General features: G+C 40.2%; 1 protein-coding gene across 1 annotated transcript in view; it reads left to right on the top strand.

Annotated features, from left to right (window-relative positions):
* Positions 1-293: 293 nt before the first annotated feature.
* The window catches only part of LOC124164153 (twist-related protein 2-like), a 57,466-nt gene continuing 34,120 nt past the window's right edge, over positions 294-23,639 (top strand). Inside the window, exon 1 of the mRNA XM_046541346.1 lies at positions 294-2,478. Coding sequence (XP_046397302.1) covers positions 1,735-2,448 — 714 coding nt within the window. The 5' untranslated portion in view covers positions 294-1,734 and the 3' untranslated portion in view covers positions 2,449-2,478. The remainder of the gene's footprint in view (positions 2,479-23,639) is intronic.

Below are 23,639 nucleotides of genomic sequence, written 5' to 3'. Positions count from 1 at the left end.
TCGAATTCTCTCCGTGAAATAACGGCGCGGCAAATCCCTTTGAGGGACTCCGCCGAGGTCCCAAGGAGGCGGGGGACTCCGAAGAACAGTTGGGTGGAGTTTTTCGCGGCTCTGGTAAGGGAGCACCGCCAGTAGCTGAGCCTTTCCCCGCCCCCCGTCTCTCAGGCAACCAACCAAACTATCCTTACTCCCCTTACTCTCCTTCCCTCTGAGAATCCTCTTTGCGCATGCGCCGGGCGTTCCCAAAGGTTGGGGGGGGGGGGGGCTTTTTCCATCCTCCCTCTTTCCTTTACTCAATGATTCGGAGATCACGCCCCCCTCTCATAGGATACGTCGCTTGCGGGAGAGATCGGAGCTGGCGAAGTTGAGTCGAGAAGCACTGTGGTAGTGTTGACTTCATAGCGAGTCTGCCTCGTGTGTTTTATCCGTAGTTTGCATAAACGTGCTGAATTTTTCAGCCCTTTCGGGATCAGCCATACAGAACTATTTTGGCGAGAGGTACTGAGGTAAAGGTTTACTTCACCAAAGGCCTTGCGTTTTTCTATTGGTGACATTTGATTACTGAAGGATTCTAAACATACTCAACACGGATGGTCTGACGAGTTGTCATCCGATGAACTTATTCCTGGATGCTGCAACTCCTATGTAATCTTCTGGAGCGGATGGAAGGGAGTATTACATCCTGCCATACTCCTGTATTTCCGAAATTCGAAGGTATTTTACGTGTGCCTCTCTCGTGAAGAAGAGATATTTTTACATTCTGTGTGATCTGCCAGAAGTGGTCATTGTCGAGCATTCTACGGTCATAGGGGTCGAAGGGTCTCTTGAAACCCTATTGTGAAAAAATTTCTTCTCGGAAAAAATAGGAGTTTCCTAAGCGTCTCACGTGTCTGCCTCGCGTGTTTCTTTCTCTGGAGAAAATAGGTATAACTCTCTGAAGTTGTACGTGGGAAGTTACCCGAAAATCGTGCGGCTAATTCTGTCTCTTTTCGTCGTGTTCCTGCAATCTGAAAGCCGGTCAGCAGGATTTCATCCCGTATGCGAAAGGAAAAACCCTAAAATGTTGGAGAGGGGCTATTGGATAATTTTCTGACGCACTGAACGGGAAATATGTTCTGTTGTGAATCCTACGAATTCTCAATCGAGGGTGTGCACATTTGGAGTTGAAATAGGGGAATACAAGCATCTCCTTATTGTCATCCAAACACTTGTCTTCTGTTTTTCTGAACTGAGCATTTTTGAAGAACCCCGTCTTAATTTTTGAGAGAATATCTGTGACGACCAATAAACAGGCCTCCATATCGCCATAAAAACATATTCTTAGTCGTCTATTTGCATTATTTTGTGTTCGGCAGAGTATGTTTGAGGGATTTCTCGCTTAATCGGTGAGACAGTATTTGTGACGACTTAAACAGAGGACTCCTTACTACCATAGGCACACCTTCTCAGCTGTCTACCTTCATTCTTTTCCCTGTTGCTGGGTGATTTTGAAATCTCTTATTGGAGTTAGTGGAAGCTGAATAATTTCTAAGGAAATCAGAGGTCTGCTACACCTTACCCGAGTTCTGCCTCCTGCCACCGCAGGGAACTGAAGAAGATTAGCACTCAATCCGAAAGCTGGCTCGTGTTACTGTGTCTTCTGGCGAAGACTATCCAAGATCTGCCAATATTTTTACCTCGTCTTGTGGAGAGTATCACTTCACTCCACTAGTCCCGACTACTGCCCCAGCCTCGATGCTCCTGAGGGCCGTCCACCCCCAGGCCCACGAGGCCCTGCTACTAGACTGTCCCCCACCACTCTACCTCCACCGACACAACCAGTACCAGCAGCCACCGCACCCGCTCTACCTCCCGCGCCATCCCAAAGAGGAGGCGGAAGCCGAGGAAGAGGGCGCGGCATTGGCGGAACCGGATCACCGCGGAGTGCAGACCGGGGAGACGAAACCCCATTTACCGCTGGACGTCTCGCTTCCCAGCGGATCCGAGTCGGCATCACCCTGCTCCCTGGGCCCGGCTTCTCCGGCCTCGAGTCGCGGAAAGCGCCGGGGGGATCGCGGGGGAAGCAGTTCTGCAGACCGGCACCGCCGCCGGGCGTTGCAGTCTCCGGAGGAAGCCCACGCGCAGCGAGCCATGGCGAACGTGAGGGAGCGACAGAGGACCCAGTCGCTCAACGAAGCGTTCGCGTCACTCCGGAAGATCATCCCGACACTTCCCTCGGACAAGCTGTCAAAGATCCAGACGCTCAAGTTGGCCGCGAGGTACATTGACTTTCTGTGCAGGGTTCTGGAGGAGGAGGGGGGCGATGATTGTGGTGCGGGGAGCAGTGGTGCAGGGAATGGTGCAGGAGGTGGTGCAGCGGCGCCGCCCTGCTCGTACGTGGTCCACGAGAGGCTGAGCTACGCGTTCGGAGTTTGGCGCGTGGAAGGGGATTGGAGCGGCAGGCCGTGACCAATGAAGGACTCTTGAAGGAATACAGTGGTGAGTTGGGCATATACTATTCTTCCTTATCGAATACTTAAGTTTGATATATTTTCATCTTTTATCGTCTGCTGATCCTCATCACTTGTCAGCAATCCTAAGATTGGTTTAACGCAGTTCTCCACTCATTTCTCATTTCTCCTATTCGATGATAATCTTTTCTCACATACGTATTTCTTCTCTTTCACATCCTTTACCTGTCCCATATATTTTTTTCAAAGTTTCTTTTTCCCGTTCTTGCCATCTACCTGTCCCTCGACGATTGTCTTCATCAGGCCACCATGTACCAAGATGTGGCCTTTAAGATTGATCCGTCTTCTTAGCAAGGTTTTCATGAGGCTTCTCTTCACTTCTACTCTTCTTAGTACTTCCTCTTTACTAGGCCGATTCTTTTGATCCTCATTATCTTTCTATAGTTAATATTAGTTTTGCGCTTCTTAATTTATAGAACTCAGTTTTTAATCGACAGTGACCAATGTGCATCCGTAGCCTACGTAGGCTACGGTGCATCAAATTGTAAGAGACCATCGGCGTGAACGCCGACGCGCAGCTGCACTCCGAAAATTCTCCCTCCTGACGCCAACCCCATCAAAGTTTACTTCCGGCGTGCCGGTCCAATTAAAATTGACTAACACTGAGCTGAATATTCTGATTTATTATTCAAAAACTTCTGAAAGCCCATACAGCAGTTTGCATAAAATACTCTCGTGAAAGGCAGACAAAACGGAACGCGACACTCTGTAAAACAACGTTAACGCTGTTGGGTTGATCAGAGAATTCTCTCCATTTATGGCTTCATATTTTCTTAATTCGCAATTATTTTGCGATGAATGCCATCTTTGTATACTTAAAATGCAGTTTATTCGTTTTCTTGCGAGTGAATAGTTTTTTTGGGTATATTACCATGGTATATTATTGATAAATTTACTTCAGGTGGCATATTGGAATTGTTTGCTTAAGCATTAGATTTTGTTGGATTCGTTTAAATGTTTGTCTTTAATTTTTTTTACTATAGTAGACACGCCTTGTTATCATTGAGTGTTACTTGCATGGACGTTTAAGTTGGCCACTAACCCACTTACGCCTACTGTGGATTGTAAAATCCATCCCTTAATTCAATCCTCCATTTCAGTTTTACACAATGCGCTTGCTCTCTTGTGCCTTCAGGGCTCTTCGAAAGGGTCCCCATCCTTTATTTTGTGAGCCCTTTTTGTATGATCAAAATTAAAAAAATTTTTGATTTCAATATTTTAAACTAATCCCTTAGAACAGTGGCGTAGCCAGGAATTTCGTTCGGGGGGGTGGTGTCCAAAACCAGGGGAGAAAAATTTTGAAAAACAGGGTACTAAGTTTAAAAATAATTATAGCACTTTTCATAATCGAAAAAACGTCCTTATTTAAAATATATAAATAAAATATATATAAATATATAAATAAATATATAAAATAAATAAATAATTTGTAAATTCATGATTTTTCAATATTTTATTTATTTATTTATTCTCAAAGCACCGAATACAGCACATATTGGCCATTTTACATCGGGGTATTCAACATCTTTAACAAGTAAACGAACACGAACAACCATACCCTGGACAGGGGAAACCTACCCAGGCGGGACTCGAACCCGCGACCTTGTGTTTGGCAGGCGAGGACGTTACCCCGCCGCCACCGAGGTTGTTTTCTTTTGTGAAGGAAAATAATTGTGTTTTTATATTTCGGGGGGTTCGGGGGAGTCCGGACCCCCTGGACCTCCCCCCTGGCTACGCCACTGTCTTAGAAATAGTTTCACGGAAAGTTTGCCTTGTCGAAGTTTGCGTTTTACCATCACACCATTTTCAACGGTTGCGGTAAAAATGAAATACTTGTTTAGGTAAACCTCTGTCCTATACCATACTGATTACAAATACATATTGCAGTGGAACAAAATTAATTCTATTCTTTTTTCCTTAATTTTTAGAATTTGCAATTTGTTTAATGCACGAAATATTTATTGAAGTTCTTTTGTATCTCAAGGGTTGATTCAGGCATAACCTGGTGCAAGTCCAACACATTATAAATTTATACTTCTGGCAATTTTCCACAAATGATATTTATGAAAAATTGCAAGTAAGTTTTAATGAACTTTTGAATCTCCCATTTAGTTTTAGCGGAACTTTGTATTTTTGATCTGCTTGAATGAAACACTACCTCATTTTACATTTTATTTTGTGGTAATCAGTATGTAATGGTTTAACGGAGTTAAGTTTTACAAAGTTTTATTTTAAAATCACCTTCATTTGGAAGATGACCATGAGCACCGACACTTGGTTGGTGACTTGTATTAAATTTCATGTGATTTGTAGAAGTAACTGCACATCCTTTCGTCAATGGCTAAAATTTCGTTTCCTTTTCATCAGAATCCCATTTACATCAACTATTGGGTCGGTATTAATTCCTGTTGCCTCGGCATACTCACTTATTTCAATTGGTCGTCTATAATGCCATAAGTGGTATTTTTGTCAGGTTATTGGATGCGACGGATCAGAGTTTTAAATGGTTCCGCATACAACAAAGAAGTAACAAACTAAAGAGCAGTGTCTTTTCTTAAGAAGTTAACCATAACTTACGAACGCCAACATACTACGGAAGATCAGATCATATAAATAAAATAAAAGAGATAGACTGTAGTATAGACGGATTCAGAAGGTATTTTTTTCCACAATCAAAACGGCAGCGTTAGAACTCACAAATAGATTAGATGACTTGTAGTGTAGCCTACTATCTTATGCATACCTTAATGCATGTTTCTGAATTTTATTATTATTTATAACTGCATGTGGTAGTACAATTTGTTAGTATGCCTAACGTTTTTGGGACCGTGTGGTGTGCCCAATTGCATGCTGGTGATTGATTACCCGCTACCAAACACCCTAGAGGTGGCTATGAGGGTATTATTTAGATGTAGATGTAATCTCAAATCATGTTTCTTTGCGACCCTCTGGACATCACGTCCGGCTCTGACCGTTAGATACCTCTAAGCCGCTAATTATAGAGGTAGAAATCACTAAAAAATAGTGTTCACATGACGTATATATATTCCTAAATCTTCATCCCGGCGCTCAGTTGCTGTGTTTACCTTAAAATATAGGTGGCATTACGCTAGCTTGGATGCAGGAAGAATTATAGGCTTTTGTGTTAAAATTACTCTAAAATCATGGTAGATCCATATCAAAAGAAGCGAATTTATAAGTCCCAAATTTTTAGACAATTACTCACATTCAGTCAGTGTCTCAACCCGAAGGTTATTTTGTATAGGCGAGGATAGAGCTCATCCCAGACTTAGGCTCAGGCGTGTGTATTTCGTATTTCCATCTTATGGGGGCCAATTCCATTCCATTATAAGTCACATCGCATCTAAAGATTTCTGGTTTCGTGGTGTACGAAGGTATCTCTTGTGATTGAGCCCATGACCTTACGGTTGGAAACCTCTACCCGCATGGCTACCACGCTTAACCTAACACGTATTTTTCACTTTTTTTGGAAATATGCGAGTATCGTGGCCTGCGGCTCTGACCATAAGTTTGCCGCTTATCTGCCTGTTTATGACGGGGAAATCCCGAAAAATACTGTTTACACGACAAGCATCATACTAAGACCTGTTCCCCGAGGATATGAATAATATATGGAGAAGATCAGTCAGCACGAAGACTTCGGGTGTGGACACCCGGCCTCTCACGCGTTGAAGCGGGCCGTGTTTCCCCGAGAAGGCGACTAATCCTCAGACAACCTTCCTAATCCCCGTATGCCGTTCGGGTCAGAACCCGTTCAGGCACACGTGCCTTTCCTCCGATTCCCGCTAGGGTTTTCCCCAGCAATTCGCCCACTATATTGTTGGCGAATTCGTGGGTATGTAAGACGGATATTTTACTTACCATTCAGGGCGGTCTGGGATAATTGGGGGTCATAGACTAGGGCTCATGACGGGACCCTTCCCGGGTGATTCGGTTCCATCCCCCCGGAAAATTATAGGAAATCGCGTGCCCAGAAATATAGTTTGACGCTTTTTGACTCTCAAAAACTAGAGTTAAAAGTGATAAAAAATAGCAATGTCGTAATAAAAAGTACTATGAAAAGCGATAATTTCACTGCTTATGGAATTTAAAAATGAATTATGGTTCCATAAACTCCATTGTGAATGTTCCTTGAAAATGCACTGGAACCTGAACAAAAACTCTAAAATAATCTTTTTGAATAATCTTTTCAAAAAAGAATCAGGTTCTATTCTGAAAACTTTACTGCTTTTTTAAAAATACAGTATTTTACTCTGACTGTTTTAATTAAAGCAACTGATGACAAAGCAGAGTTTTATGATTGCAAAAAAACTTTGGTTCAAGTAATCTGAGCCTTTTTTTATTACACATTTCATATATGCTTCACGATAGACGCGAGCGTTGTGGGGGCCTCCTAACCTCGGGGCCCTCGGCGATGGCCGACCAGCCGACCTGGCCAGACCGCCCCTGCCCTTCCTATTGGATCTGTATAAAAGATCAAAGGCCCCTACTTAAATTGGATATAATTGCCATAGTGGAAAGGCTTGCGCGTTCCTATGATATTGCTCTGATCTTTCGCTGCCTCCTAGCCGCTATTTATGGAGTGAGAAATCCCAAAAAATACTGTTTACGTGACATATAACTGCCTAAATCTTGATACCAGCACTTATTTACTCTGTGCTCACTATAACTAATAAATAGCATTATGCTGATTTTGCTGTGGAAAGAATTCTGGGATTTTGTGTTCAAAGAACTCAAAAATGATCTCTGAATTCTATTCGGGTTTTCACCGCGTCCGTTGTGTTTTAGCGACATCAGTTTCCCTGAAATTGCAGTCAGCGTCTTCAGGTCGAAACTGTTGTCGCCAAAAGCCAACGGACGCGGTGAAAACCCGAATAGAATGCAAAGATCATCTAATCAACGCCGCGAAAATCTTCGAACCTACAACTCAAAAATGGTACTAAATCCACATGGCAAGAAGCGAATTTATTAGTAACAAAATATCAGGAAATTATTCGTAGTGTTTCAACCCGAAGATTGGTTTGGATAGGTGATGGTAGAGCTCATCTCAGACTTAGCCTCAGGTGCATGGTTGTCGTACTCTCATCTTAGGGAGGCCAGTCCCACTCCCTTGGTCACTTTGCACTCTAAAAAGTTTTGGTTTTAAGAGTTTTAAATGATTCCGCAAACAACTAAGTAATAATCTCAATTCGTGGTGTCCCTTGAGCTGCGCTGGCAGGATTAATTCTCAATTACTCCCAGGAGGGCCATCCATGTCAGATTGATCGAATGGTAGGAACCAAACGAATGCCAGCCCATTTGATGGTGTCACATTAAAAACACTGTTATCTGAAACTGTCACTTGAATGTAAGTGTGGAACTCTACAAATACTGTCCTCCCTGAAAACATGGAGCACAACCAAATAATTGGATATAAAAATTGACTTCGCTCCATGTTAATATTTTTAATCGGTCGATGGGCAGGTTTAAATGGTGTTGTTTTCATCAATCTCTTGTTTAAAATTTTTGGCACGGAAAGAGTCTGAAATATAAAAGGCACCTAAATGTTTTCGCTTCTTTGTTTTGTTCTGTTTCAGAAGAATGTGGAAGTGCCTAAAGGCTGAGTAGGTTGTAGTCTGTAAGATTCAAATAAAATAATTTTCGCAAATGTAATGAAAAAAATCTTAGAACATCGTGGAAGACGACCATCGAGTTTAAAAAGCAAAGCAAGTGTACCGCATGTTCAGTTAATTTTAATCTCATATTTTTAACTAACCGTTTTCCGGGAACATGCACGTCAAACGTGCCAATTTATTTTATCAAGTTTCGTGTTTTGACTTAAGGCCTTAATGGGCTATTATCTAATAAAAGGGGCCCGGTAACGAGCCTAGCTTTTATTCATATCATTATTATTGCACATTGCTGCAAGTAGACTATTGCTGGTGGCAGTAGTAGATGTACAGGAATAACAAATGTGTACATAAAAAGTGTCTAACTATCTAATACAGAGTTTAGAAACAGAATAGACACCCATGGTAAAAATAATACACTAATTCTAATCTCATACTACTAAGAATTTAACATAGTTCCAATAAACCAATTTCAAACAATCCATTAAATACATTAATTCTAATATAATACAACTAAAAAATGAACATTGACCCAATTAACCCAATTTCACACTCTCCCTTTTAAACCATTATTAAGTTATAACTGCTATAATGTCAGTTTTATGCACAAACTGCATTTTATTCGGACACTAATAAACTTAATTGTTAAAGTAGACTAGAATTTCCATCAGCGCGTGTATAAAAATGCAGATTTTCAAATGATATTTCTAGATGATATAGCAAGGAAATCGTATTTTTTGTGGCCATCAGTCCATGAGGTATAGTTTAATGCGGTTAGTTTGACGTTTAAAAAACAGTTAACAGTAATAAGAAAAATAGTTAGATGACTTTTTCCTGTGGTAAATCGGTTTTCCCGCATTCATATCGTATTTATAACAAGTATGAGGCAAAAAATTCAAAATTTGAGCACCAATGATGGTAGTGACTACTTCCCAGATGGCACAGAATCCTCCATATCTTATTCGTATGCAGATAGTATCCATTGACGAAAAGCGACGGAGCGGTAGTCAACGGATACTATCTGCATACGAATTAGATACGGAGGATTCTGTGCCGTCTGGGTTGCCATGCTGCCATTTAATCTGCGTCAGACGATAGAGTATCCGTGGTAATACATAATTTCTTCCCATGGCTTAAAGCATGCCATTTTACCTTTTTGTGGTTTGAGGCTTTTCTTTGCATAATGAGGAAACGGGAAAGTGAACATTTTATTGAAAACAAACTTTGTACATTTGACGCAAATATTTCATTCCCAACAATGGATTCTACTATGCAATAGTCGAGACAATGGTCGGGTATGCTCCAAAATATGTAGATCTAAATATCATCGTCAAATTCAATCAGGCACGCCGACTTACAAAAAATATTGGGGGGGCCCAAACCGGGGATCTTTTCCCGGGAAATTTTATAAGTAGTGAATTGTAAGTCTTTTATGCATTTTATAAGAGTCATATGATCAAAGTTAGAACCCTGATAACTCTAATCTCGATATCTGGACACTCCAGGGAAAATCGACAAGCCTGACACTTTTTTCCTCACACCCATAACGAATTATTGGGGGGGCTCGGGCCCCCTCAAGCCCCATGGAGTCGGCGCCACTGAATTCAATCTCAGGAAGAAAATATCAGTGCAAAATGCACGAAGTGAATTTTCATTTGTCTCGTCATCACCAGTACACCATATCCGTGGATCGCAAGAGTACGATATTATGAAGAAAGCATTGACATTCAAGATAAAACCATATTCGTCTACTCAATGAAGCCCGAGCCGAGTTTCGCTTCCGAACTTCAGATCTCAGAATACTCTCGAAATTGGATGCGTAGGAGGTCTATTTCCTTTTTGAAAAAAATGACCTCGGCTGCACCGAAACTAATGTTGATATAAAATTTTTATGGAGCGGTCCTCTTCGTTCCGGTCGAAGCCCTTCTGAAATAGCTTACGTAAATGTGAATTACCAGCTGATGTAAAACCCATCGAATTTCCCTGTTCGTAAAGATATCGGAATTGAACAGCATAAGTACAGTCCAGTTTTATTTCTACTGTATTAGTTCTATACATTTCGTGGTTGTCATTATCCAAGAAGAATATTAAAGAATTTTGATGGCAAACTCATTTTGAAGTTTATAATATATTTAAAGATTTATCCCCTGTAATTACTCCACGTTTTTATGTAAAAAATACCATTGTAGCATTGTGTTTTCATGTAAAATAACATTTCAGTTAATTGACCCGCCGGATAGTTGGGATAGAGATGTATACAAGTCTCTATAATCGTGACAAAGGAATCGGCACTCGCTTTTTAATTAGAAAATATCCTCTTTCATCTTTCCTCTTTCATCGGCCACAGTAATGAACACATGCTGCCTTAGGTGAAGGCTGAGGGAAAAATGTATACCTATTTTCGAATCCTCTCTTAGCATTTCAGTAAAATGCATTTTAATTTTTCAAAACTATAGTCTTACTTATCCTAAATAAAAGAGAATAATAATGTATTTTAACTCTGATACAATAATATTTGATACATTCAAAGTCCATGATACATAACGGAGTTTACGGCTAAATTTATATTTACGGAATGCTTCGGATAGATGGTGGCTGCCCAAACAATTAAGGAATCCAATAAATGCTAGGTTAGACTCATTACATGCATCCCCTTTTTTCCTTTAACGGCTGGTAACCTAGCACCCCCCGCCACACACCTATTGCGGTAATAGTCATGTAGATTTGTACGCTAATGCCTCGTTTTATTTCGGTAATGTATTGATGTGTCTTCGGCGTTTGCCTGTGCCGCAGGCCACTGCACTTTGGGAGTTAATCTCCTTTGAGAGGACCACAATGGGCTCTTTATTCATTCGCCGCCGGCGAAGCTACACAAGGCGCCGCCATTATTTACTCCGTCCCCGACCGTCAAAATATTAGTAGCGTGGATCGAAGGCATCATTCATTGAGGTGGATCGGCTTCATCTCTCGCTTTCTGTTACTTGCTCCGTATCCTATCCTGGAAGATACGTTTACCCAGAATTCATCCTTGTGAATGCAGCCGAATATTTTCCTCACAATAATCTTTGGACTTATTGAGCTTACTTTACTTACCAGTTGTACTTTCACTGCTGGTTGCTAGCTTGGGACCGATATGTTGTCCTAGCGACGCATCTACGGTGAAAATGATCAAAGGTCGATACTGCAGAAGACATCGTAACAAATTGCCTAGATACATAGGTCTAGGAGGCTGGGAGTCACGAGGTAAATCATCAATGGCTTGCTATTTACCCAGATTTCAGAACGATTAAGTCATATGCAGACAGGATTATTGGGTTCTCCTCCGAGTAATTGGCTGCATATCTCCGAAGTTTCGAAAAACGACTTGTTCTTCATCCTCAGGTGTTCTTCTGAATGCCATCAGTTAAGGGGGTCCGGTATATATAAACCGCGTCCACTTGTCAGGTGTAATCAGATTGGCTATGGCGTGTTATGATTTCCCGCCTTTTTTGTTATATTTATATATAATGGAGGACATGATGGGTCTACAAGAATAGGGTGGTTTCCTATAATTTTTTTATTGCCTATATCGGAAGATAATTACTCCTGGAGTACGTATTTCACGCTTTTAGATTTTTAAATGACGATATCTATTTTTCGCGATTAAATGAAAAGTGAAAATTTTCAAGCGCGCGAAAACGCAACGGGTAAGGAAATCTCTCCGTGTGACGTATTTCTGGTTCCCCCCTCCCGCCTTGTGAGGTGGTCTTGATCGAGGCTCTGAGCGCTGATAGGACGCAGGATGCTAGAGGGTAGCTGAGTACCTTGCTGTCTGGTAGCACTTGGCTTAAAAAAGGTTTATTAATACCTTATCAAACGAAGAAAACTTTCCGACCTTAGCCAGTTTTAATAGGTGATTATTAAGACATGTTTCCCTGAGCTCTGCGCCTCATGCATGCATTGGTAATCTCAGACGATGTATAACTCCTATCTTCTTCTATAGAAACTAGGTCCCTGTGACGTCACGTGGAGTGGCATCGCATGGGCGCCAATCTGGCCCTTTTCAAATGAGGATAAAAATGGACCATTGCGATTCGTCTAAACCGGTATTTCTAAAACGAAATAATTTGTATATTATGAATACAGTAATTGTGGGTAACAAATCGCAACCAATGCCTTTCGGTTTCTTTGATGAAGGAAACTAGCCTGTTGATGATATGGAATCCGGAGTTTCGAAGAACAAGTCGCTCTTCAAAACGTCGGGTGACATGCAGCCAATTACCCGGAGGAGAACCCAAGAATGCTTTCTGCACCTGATACGCCGAGAAAGTATAAGATATAAAAAGAGTTTATTCATCGATTGAGTCATAGTGTAACAATTTATAAGATTCCTATGCAAGCAATCTTAATTTTTACCTTTCCCAAGCTAGTTCCTTCATTTCCCTAATGTTCATTTTCTTGGTGTTCCTCTTTTTGCCATAAGAGGTTATTTCTTAACCTTTATCGGAAGACCAATCCTTCCATTTTTCCCCTCATTATGTTTCTCATGTAACCGCTGTTTCTCTGGCGTATGGTGCATTAATCGGTACACCTCCTAGTTTCTCATCCTATTCGTAAATTCGATCTTCATCACACGCCGGTAAACGATGCTTGTATTTTCCTTGCCTTCGAAAAGATCCACAATTTTGATGCCTCTCACTCAAAATTGAACTGGAAAACTAAAACTAACAGGGTTAATCAGTGGATATGTTATTAAAGTCTGAGTACATATTGCTGGGGTTTGCTAAATTCCGCCATAAACGTTTTTCTTCTTCAAGATATTGTCTGCCTAATATGGAAACACAAGGTAATGCGCAATTTGGGTAAGCTAAAATGGAGCATGGTACCTTTCCTACCGTTCTTTCGAAAGGCTGTAACTCAAAAACCTTCGATTTTCAATCTTTAATGTCGTGTGCTGTCATTATTTGAGTAGAAAAAGCAAAAAAGTGATTGATATGGTGAAATCTGAGTCGAGGAGCATAGTATTCTTGGTTCAATTCATATGAAATGACCTCGACTCCAGTGTTACACTCTTGAGTTAGAGAAGCGGCCCTTTTGTCAATGGTTCTACTTGCTGTAATCTACCTCATTTGAGGCTGATGTTGTCCTCTTAGTTCTCTCACCCTCATGCAAGAAACATGTTTTCCTTTCAGAGAGGGTGAAATTTGCCACGAAATAATTTCGGCTTAGCAGGGATTCGAATATGGATCTCCCGTCTACCGGTTAGGTATGCTAACTAGCTGTGCCATGAAGCTTGGAAAATCCTAGTACATAGCAGGGTGGAGAACATTTATGTGACGAAATTTTAATCCTGGATAGCTGATGCAAACGGAGATGAGGACCCAGGGCTGGCTCCCGGGAGTTTGCACTCCTGAGGGCCGAGTCTGTAAATCCGAGACTTTTCTCCCGCGCACCAAGGACAGTGGAGCGGAAAAGGTTAGGAGGCGCAGCCGATGAGAGCCCGACCGTCGGGCCCCGACAACGCCTCCAGGGAAAGGATAGGGATGGAAGGAGCAGGATAGGGAAATCCCAACGCCGTCATTGGAGCGGCGTGGGCCACTGCTAGCGGAACCATAATTTAATATTTCAACGGGAATATTTTCCCATGGAGAAGAAATATACTACGATTTTCCGTAGATCGATGATCTGATACCAGTTGGGAGTAAAATTACTGAAGATTTTTAGATGGAAAACGCACGATTTTTAAACGACAGAAACTTAGAGCCAAGCGCTCCGATTGGCAGCGCGTTGGCCCTGTTGCCGAATACCTTGGATACATCGCGATTCTTGGCAGGCAAAGGATTCGAATTTGCGAGTTGTTCAGAGCATTTGGCAAGAGGGAAAACTCGCGGCCAATCGGAGCGCTTGGCTCACAGTTTCAGTAGTTTTTAAATGGTGCGTTTTCGACCTAAAAATAATAGTAATTTAGTTTCCTGCTGGCATTAGCTATCCAAGGTTAAAGTTTCGTTACACATTTTTTCTTCACCCTGTATATTTGCAAAATCACATGCAGCGTGTTGGTTTTATTCGTATGAAGCAATTCATTTCGGTATCACTTATGGGATAATCCAGAGACTCCCCCCTCCGCTTCTTTAAAATATTATTCAGCCCCTCTTTTTCGGATGGCGAGCTGCCACTGTTCACTATTTATCTTCATCATGCTTTCCCACCTTGGATAAGGATGTGCTTGTGAGAGAGTTCTTGCCTATGCACTTTATGGGAGGTGTCCCGGGCACTCGTCCAAATGCTAGCTCAGAGAATTCAGTCGTTTTTCATTTAAAATTGAATCCCCAGAGCCGTTAAAATTAATTGTCCTTCCCCCCTTGAGCGTCAAGTCTGGCTCCGTCTTGTTGAAATAACGTCTTTATCCTTAATTATGACGCGAGTTTGCGAGAGTTTATTTCATCGGTGACGCATTTATCTCCTTATTAAATAAGGTGGCGCAACCATACGAGAACACATTTACGAGGGGCGTGTGAGTCAGTCCTGAGACTTTCGCTAAACCTTATCTGCACGTTTCTCGCTTCTCTTGCCGTTTAATTTGTTTTGGAATACCATTAGTAAATTAATTTACGAAAATTTTAATCATGAAAATTTCGTCAATAATCTTGGCGATACGTTTTCGTTTTTTGCGTTGGTTTTAATTACTCAGCATATATTTATGATAAAATTGAAGCATTTGCAAGTTGTAGGAAAAATATTCGTAGGTTTACCTTTGCACCTTCTCCTCAGTAAAAGTCATCCATTTAACCAAACAGGTCGGCTGACTTTTCCTAAGTAGAATTTGTCATAATTCAGAGTTGGATTTTCTAAGCTCCAAAGAATATAGATCGAAAATCAAGAATTTTATTAGTTTGAATAGCAGGAGGCCATCAGTTCTGACTAGTAGTCTATCATAAAATTTTAAGAAAAGTTTTTATTTTTAACCGCCATTTTTCAAAACGTAAATTTAAATAACTAATAAATTTTCCTATTTACGATTCTAGTTCCCGAGTGTTTATATTCCCAGTGTTTTATTACTCTAGTTACTAAATATTTCTATCTATTTTTGCTTTCTTAAATTATTGTACTGCTTTAAAAGTAATAAATATCGTTGTAGTTTGGAAAAGTCAATTCAACAATTTGATGGAGTATGTCTAAGTGTTTAACTTTTCCAAATTGCATCTTATTTATTACTATCAAAGCAAGGATTATCTATTCATTTCTGTCCACCGATTCTGCAAAACAAAATCTGAAATGCTATTGAGATCATTAGTAGCTAGTCATCCAGACACATTTAATATAAAATTACTTAATAGCACTTTTGGAACATTAGTTACATTGATTGAAAACATATTGATAAAATTAAATGAAAAACAAGGATATGTGAAAAGAGAAACTGTGACTAATAATAATAGATTTTTTGTCGCAATTTGTAACGGAATGAGTGAAAGCTTGTTCCAAAGATATGAAGGTTGCTAAGCGTCTATTTTTAACATAGAAGTGCTATAAAAAATGGAATCTTGGTGAACTCTATCATGGCGAGTGTCAGTTCTCAGTCTTGACAGCTATTCGATCCCAGCTTTTAAAAGTCGAGGGTCAGTTGCGTTTCAATCATACTTTGAAAAAAAGAAAATTCTAATGATCTATGCCATCACGGCAGAAAAGGTCAAGAGAAAAACAACTGATAGTGAAATACGACGCGATGATTTCCCATAGGAATCAATTTTTGGAGCCGTTTTACAATTAAAATTTTCGCCAAATTAACACTTCATTATAGAGAAAATATAACTCTTTAGGGTAGTAATCCACTGATTACATTTATATAGTCCATTAGTTAGATTCCACTACCAGAATACTATTATATTTCTTACATTAATTGCTATCCAGTACAAGAAAACTTTTACGTATCCCTTTATTATACGATGAACCTACTGAAGGGTTTCAATTTTTCAATTCATAAGGAAAACAACCCAAGTTTTTAAGTACACAATTATTTATGATCTTAGGTTTTCCCGGCGTATCAGTTGCAGAAAGGTTTCTCGGGTTTTCCACCGGTTGATGTCGTCCATGTCTCCCGACGTTTCGATCCGCGACTCGCTGATCATCCTCAGGGGATCTTCCGAAATCAGTGGAAGATCCCCTGAGGATGATCAGCAAGTCGCAGATCGAAACGTCGGGAGACATGGACGACATCAACCGGTGGAAAACCCGAGAAACTTTTCTACACAATTATTTCTTGCGTTTTTTTTAGCAAGTCCATGATACGCTGTTCTTGAACCTTCTCATAAATCTACTACCACAATTTCTATTAATCTCAGTTTCAAAAATCAAAGCAACTATGTATTTGCAGTTTAGTACGAAAGTGGTCGAGAAAAATAGGAAAGTAAAATAATGAAAGCAGAGTATAGTTGCCCTTTTTTGTACAGTTAAATGAAAACAATTACTGTTGTAAAATTGTTCGTTACAACATAGAGAAAATCCGGCAATAAACTGTTTTGTAATACTTCTAAGAAATCTATTTTGTATTATTTCCAAGAAGTACTCTCGAAGAAGTTTCATTTCTACGCCTCCTATTCATCAACGCTAATTATAACTTTCTTAAACATCACTCTTTGAATCAGTAGATAACTGAACTAGCAACTAGTTTTATCATTTTTAAATAAAGTAAAGCACTAAATATGAACAAAATTATCCAAATTAAACTAATTATTTAAAACTTAAATCCAAGTAGAAAACCCAATGCAACAATATGGTTTAGTATACCTATGCGCTTAATTTTCTGAACTACAAAGTTTTTTATTACTATGAAAGCAATACAATAATTTCAGAAAGCAAAAATAGCTACAACTATTTAGTAACTGGAGTAATGAAACACTAGGAATAGAAACACTAGGGAACTAGAATCGTTAATAGGAACATCTACCTTACGTCTGCCTTCACTAATTAACCTTCACTTATAAGGCATACGACGACGAGGTTTGTCAATTAACTAGCCCAGTGACTGATGGACGAGCATAAATTACATATCCTGAACTAGATTCAATAGGGTAGTTTCCTTCATCAAAGAAAACGAAAGTCATTGATTGCGATTCGTTACCCACCATTAGTGTATTCATAATACACAAATTATTTGGTTTTTGAAATACCGGTTTAGACGAATGGCAAGGGTCAAATTTTATCCTCATTTGAAAAAGGGCCAGATTGGCGCCCATGCGATGCCACTCCACGTGACGTCACAGGACCTAGTTTCTATAGGAGAAGATAGGAGTTATAAATCGTCTGAGGTTACCAATGCATGCATGAGGCACAGAGCTCAGGGAAAAATGTCTTAATAATCACCTACTAAAACTGGCTAAGGTCGGAAAGTTTTCTTCGTTTGATAAGGTATTAATAAACCTTTTTTAAGCCAAGCGCTACCTTTCAGCAAGGTACTCAGCTACCCGCTGGCAGCCTGCGACGTATCAGCGCTAAGCCTCGCCTCAAGGTCAGCTCACCGGGCGGGAGGGGGAACCAGAAATACGACGTACGGAGATATTTCCCGGCATTCATACTTGAGCGTCGCGTTTTCGCGCGCTTGAAAATTTTCACTTTTCATTTAATCGCGAAAAATAGATATTGTCATTTAAAAATCTAAAAGCGTGAAATACGTTCTCCAGGAGTAATAATCTTTCGATTTAGGCAATAAAAAAATAATAGGAAACCACCCTATTCTAATTGCGCATTTACAGTCTATTGTAGGCTGAAGAGTTTTCCCCCAAGGGAGAAACGGTAGTGGATACCATAGGACGGCCTAAGTAAGGCAATATTTTAGGAGAAAGCGGTAAACCTTTCACTGCATGTCAAAACATGCATGAATTACGATTGAGCGTCTCCATAAAGCTATGAGGAAGTACTAAGAAGGTCATCAAACGCATTAATATTTACGATGGTGGAATTTATTTTTTTCCCCGGAGGAATTTGGTTGTCAGGTGCTGACAGTAAGTAACTAGACTTTCTTTTCGTGAAAACTGTCAAACCCCGTTTCAAAAAGAGTGATGGATGTCGAGAAAATTAAAATATACTTCACATTTAGACTTTCCATGATATTTGGTCAGTCATCAACGTGGACATCATGATGAAACTCTTAGTCACTTCTTCGTTCCATGCAATAGAACAGTTACTGAAATAATTTCCCGCAAAATTCTAAATCCAAAATAAAATTTTGAACAGATTTAAGTGAACGTTCTTAAGCCGATGTAATGAAACTGTTGCATTCGCTACTTGTGAATAAAATGAAATTCTCCACTTTTTTTGGCTAAAACTATTTAATCAGACTTAAATTATCGTTATTAAATAGCTAAAAATGCTCGAAGACTATTGTATTTATTTCAGGGGTAGCTTTAGAGTAAATGATTGCAGTATTTTTTATTCTAATCTTTTTTATTTTATGCTGCAGTCTTAGTATTTTTGGCTAGATAGCCGGACGATGCGGATACCCTGCCTTGAAAAAATCCCCAGGCGTTTAGATTCCACACATTTTGGGATTCTTTGAGTTTTACAAAAGCTTCACCCAGATTTGAACGCAAACCCCTTTCCATTAGCAAGCCAAATGCTCTACCGACTACGCCACATTTCTGTTACACTAGATATGATCGATCGACTTTCGCCAACTTTTATGCACGCTCCATGAAAGATGGCCCCGGGTACGCCAGGGGCCCCTTAGCTCAAGGCCCTCAGCAATTGCCGACCTGCCGACCTGACCGCCCCTTAGTCGATTATTTAATAATATAAGCGCGCGCCGTCCGAAAATGTTGACGTCATCCTTTAAAGAAAGTTATTTTTCTAACTTAAATTGGCATTGGGATTTTCTACTCTTCGGTTATTTTCGGTTTTGTGTGGCAACGCTGTTTTCAACTCCTCATACTATTCCGAATCTGATTTCCGCTCTTTTCCCGGGGCTCTCAATCAGACCCTTCTTCCACCATTTCTGTCCCCGCTCCCGTCCTATTAGTAAAAAAAAAGACCTCTCTCGAGTCATAATTCTCCCCTTCCCCTGTAGTTCCTCCTCTCCTTCCTCTTCCCTATTCCCATTCACTTTTCCCCTTTATCTTCCCCCACTACTTCCGAAACTAAGGAACCCCCTCCGGTTACTCCTACGGACGCGGTGGCCGTGCCAATACGAAATCTCTCGACGCAACCAGTCCCCTGCGGTATTTTGAAAGTTCCGTTCTCTCCGATATGCTACTTCGAAAATCTGACAATTTGAGGAAGAATTGCTAACACGATTAAAAAAGTGACATGAGAATGTATGCCGCGTGGTATATCGGATTTGGCCACGACGTTTGACCGATTACTGATTACCCCTTTAAGGGAATGGCGGCGGTGTTTGGCGGTTTTTTCGTTTTGAATAAGTGGAAACATAAAAGCGGTGCCATAGACTCTAGCAATATTTTCGTGAAAACCCAAAAACATAATACAAATTAATGGCGATATGTACATTTTGGGTAGGTTTAAAGTAAGCCAAATTTTTATCCACCACAGACACGGGCGTACCCAGCGGGGGTTAGGGAGGGCAACTGTCCCCCCCCCCCCCAGTGCCTAGAAGCGAAAATAAATTTAGTTTAAAACGAAAGTTATGAACAAATTTTCCTTTTGAAGAAAAATGATATTAGTATAAGATATGGAACTAAAATAAAAATCATTATTTTTTTAAGCAAATAATTATAACAACTAATAAATTGCTGTCATAATCTCTTTAAAATTTTGGCTTCATTAGCCTTTTTTTGCAAAAAAGTTAAAACTTGAACGACCACGACTAGTTTTGCCCCCCCCCCCCCCCCGCCATCCTTAGTTTTGATTCTGGTTACGCCATGTATGCAGATAAATCAGGCTTCCGCATACCACACACGATATCGCTGAGGCATGTAAACAAAATGCCTTGCAGTGGAATTCTGTTGGAAATTTCTTCATCAAAGCTTTCGCGGCTCGTGACGATTATAAAAATGACGCCTGGGTGTATACAGTGGATTCGAAACCCTAGGGCGGGCTCGCGGGGATACTCTCCTGGGCTGAAGTCTGAAGCTATAAGCTTATCACCTCTGCACCACAGAAGGGGGAGGACAGAAAGGAAAAAGGAAGGAGGCGCCGTCGCGATAGGAGCCCGACGACGCCTCCTGGGGATAGGGAATAGGGAAGGAATGGATGGAACGAGGAATCCTGCACCGCCACAAAGGCGGGTGGGTCCTATCACTAGCGAAACTAGGAAAACCATTACTGTGCCAGCGATTTTAGAGGATTATTCTATGAGGAAGAATAATACAATGATCAAATCGCTAGATACATGGGTGTATACAGTGTGGTAAATCGGATTTTTCCTCGACTTTTCGTGACTGACTACTGGTCATTTCTTCAAAGGAATGGTGGTGTTGTTTGGCACTGCTGACTTTTTATTTCAAATTTCCAGTGAGTGCGAGTTAGCAGCTAGTGAGTTGCAGTGTAGTGTTGCCTTTTTTATACAGATGAATGAAAACAATCACAATGAAAAATAATTCGTTGCAATCATAGAGTAACAGTTCGGCAATTATCTAACTTTATATTATTTCCATGAAGTACTCTCGAATATATTCCATTTCTTTGCCTTCTATTATTAAATGTACTTAAATTGTACTTCTATTATTAATTGTAATTAAATTAAATGTACTTAAACATCACTCTCACTCTTAAACATCACAATCAGAGTTGACTTGAAATTTTAAGTCAACAACACCAAAGACCACCATCATTCCCTTGAAGAAGTGACCACCGTTTGTGGATATGATTTTCATCAAGTGTGAAAAATTATGTCTCAAAAATCTTAAAAATTATACTCTTCCTTTAGTACTCCAGCAGGGTTATTCCACTAATCGTATGGCCGGGCCATAAGTCGAAATCGACCATAACTACGGCCTCGAGACATACGTATGGCTTCGAGCGATTCTACTCTGAGCGAAAGGCCATAAGTCGGGCGGTAGCTATGGCCTAAAGGCCGTAATATTATGGCCTGCCTAGGAGGCGGTCATAACACGGGCCATACGAAATAACATTGCTCGCCTAAGGTGTTATAAAAGAAACTTACGAAGTGTCATCGATTACATAGCGATTGTTTCAAGAAATATATTAATATTGTGGGTGAGCACATACGGATTCAACGGGCATTGGCTAGATATATTTAAAAAAGACGTCGATTTCATAAGGAGGATACGGGATACGTGTAGGTAATCCGTTCGCATACGATGACGATATTTTCATTAACTATTTCCGTGCGTCAAAAGTTGTTACTTAATTTTTAAGAGATATAGCGGATGAGCTAAAAGTTCGCTTGTAGTTAAAAAGTTAGGAATACTTTTAACGGATGCTCTGCTAAAGTGAACAGAGGAACGGGCCCGTTCCTCTTCCCGGAGCCGGCTTTTATTTGCTTTCTGTGCTACATTTGCTAGCAGATTCCTTACTTGTTTCGAAAAGCTGTAGGTAGTTTGAAATATCCGCTATTTTAAGATTCTCGTAGCATAACGGTTCATGAGGGAGGATATCTAAGAAACATAGGGCAAGAAATGTTTTTTGGCTGTAAGGCAATCTTCAGTAAGTCGATGCGTAAAGGACAAATGTCGTCCACAAATCAAGGAAAGAATGACAGTCTCATATTGATGTTTTAACTTTATATAGCTACCGAAACATAAGCCTCTGATAATAAAAGTAATGAAACTTAAAGTTTCAATTTCATCTTTAGATTTCGTGCATTGGCTGGATTTATAAGGCTTTTGGGGGCAAATGATTGCAGCCATGAGACAATAGTTACACCATTGGAAGGAGAGGAAGGGGGTTAGAACTACAATAGGATGTCATGTTCTAACTATATCCATTACATGCACAATTCACGAATATTATAATACTGCACGGTACAAATTTCTTGTGCTTCTTCTCGCCCGTGATTTGCGTTCTTCACTTGTTTTAAAGATCTTCAGCGTCTGCCACTAGATTAGTGTTTAAAGAAAATCCAAATTTATCCTTTAATAAGAGTCCATTTCGGTTAAGTAACATATAATTAATATTTTATTCACGTTGGAACAAACTTCCTTCTCAAAAAAATGACTAGTATATAAAAAAGTGAACCAAACTTATAGTACCAATTATAATTCTCATACTCGCCTGCAGAAAGGGCGTTAAGACTTTTGGCCGGGCCATACGATATGGCCCCTCGAGAGTGGAATCGGTTTAGGCCGTAATTTCGGGTCAGACCATAAGAAAGTTACGGCCGGCCATACGTATGGCCCCGTTTAGTAGAATAGCCCTGCAGATCGTAACTTTTCACTTGCATCTTGTCTTCTATGGTGACATTACTACTTTGATAGGAATATTTTGTCAAAAATTTCTATTTTCGAAGAAGAAATCAATATATCCGATGGCTGCATTCAGATGCTCTCCACAAAATGTAGTATGGTGTTCTAAGCTGAAGGAATTTGAAAAAAGTTTTTAAACGCGGAATAAAAGATTAAAGCCCTAAACATACGCATGAATAGCTGTGGGCATTTATTTTTTCGCCTAACACCATACAAAAATATTGGAATTGCACAAATAAATCAAAGGTGTTATGCCATTCTCTTGATATTGAGCCATGCTGTATCGAACACTAGGCAATTTAAGGTTTAAAATGTTATTTCAGCATCTAAATATCATCAAATGCTTTGAGTTTCGGAAATAGAAGGCGCTTAGAACTTCATTGTAATTTGTCCTAAACGCTGGACTAAAATTTAATTTGTGGGGGACACCCATACTTCTGGTAACGTCAGTATTTCAAGGATTTGTCTAATATGTCTTGGATTTCGACGAACTTGTTTCTCGACTCCTCGGCAACTAATCCCACAGCGTAGAGGAATTCAGTGAAGTCACGCACGTCATGTTTGAATATTGCCTTTTTAATATCGAAATTTTGACGAACCACGTACCATGAAATCTTAGACTGACTTTCGGTAGATTTGAAATGTATGCAACTCTTTATTTTCTCAGGCGGTGGTTCAAGGGTAACGGCTGTTAACGTTTAGTCATCTCCTTGCTCGGCTACTTTATGTTCTACGTGTTACATCCACAAGCTTTCCGCACAGATTTTAGATCCTTTTTATCACCACTTCATCATGGCTAAGCCGTCATATAAGGACGCTTTTTGGTAATTATTTCAGTAGTAGGCTTTTTCCTTTTCGTAGACGATTGACGGTTGTAGTTAATATCTCTAAACAGGGCTTCATTGATTGTAAATATTTTCAGATATTTGTTCTGAGTTACGTTCGGTGGACATTATCTACATTTGTTCATCTTTAGCTAACAGTCACCGCATGGTTACTTGTTTAGTGGTGACTCTGCGTGAGCTATTCACCAGTCGTTAACAACCCTATTACACTCGTCTTATCTCATTCTTCTCATTACTGAGGGTCATGAGTGAGGAAGGGGGTTTCTCTCGAAGTCACTGCACTCAAACAAATGGAATGGT

This window comes from Ischnura elegans, chromosome 8 (assembly GCF_921293095.1).
Source record: "Ischnura elegans chromosome 8, ioIscEleg1.1, whole genome shotgun sequence".
Taxonomy (NCBI): Eukaryota; Metazoa; Arthropoda; class Insecta; order Odonata; family Coenagrionidae; genus Ischnura; species Ischnura elegans.
The sequence above is the reverse complement of the archived record's forward strand: the minus strand, read 5'-3'. Positions and strand labels throughout refer to the sequence as shown.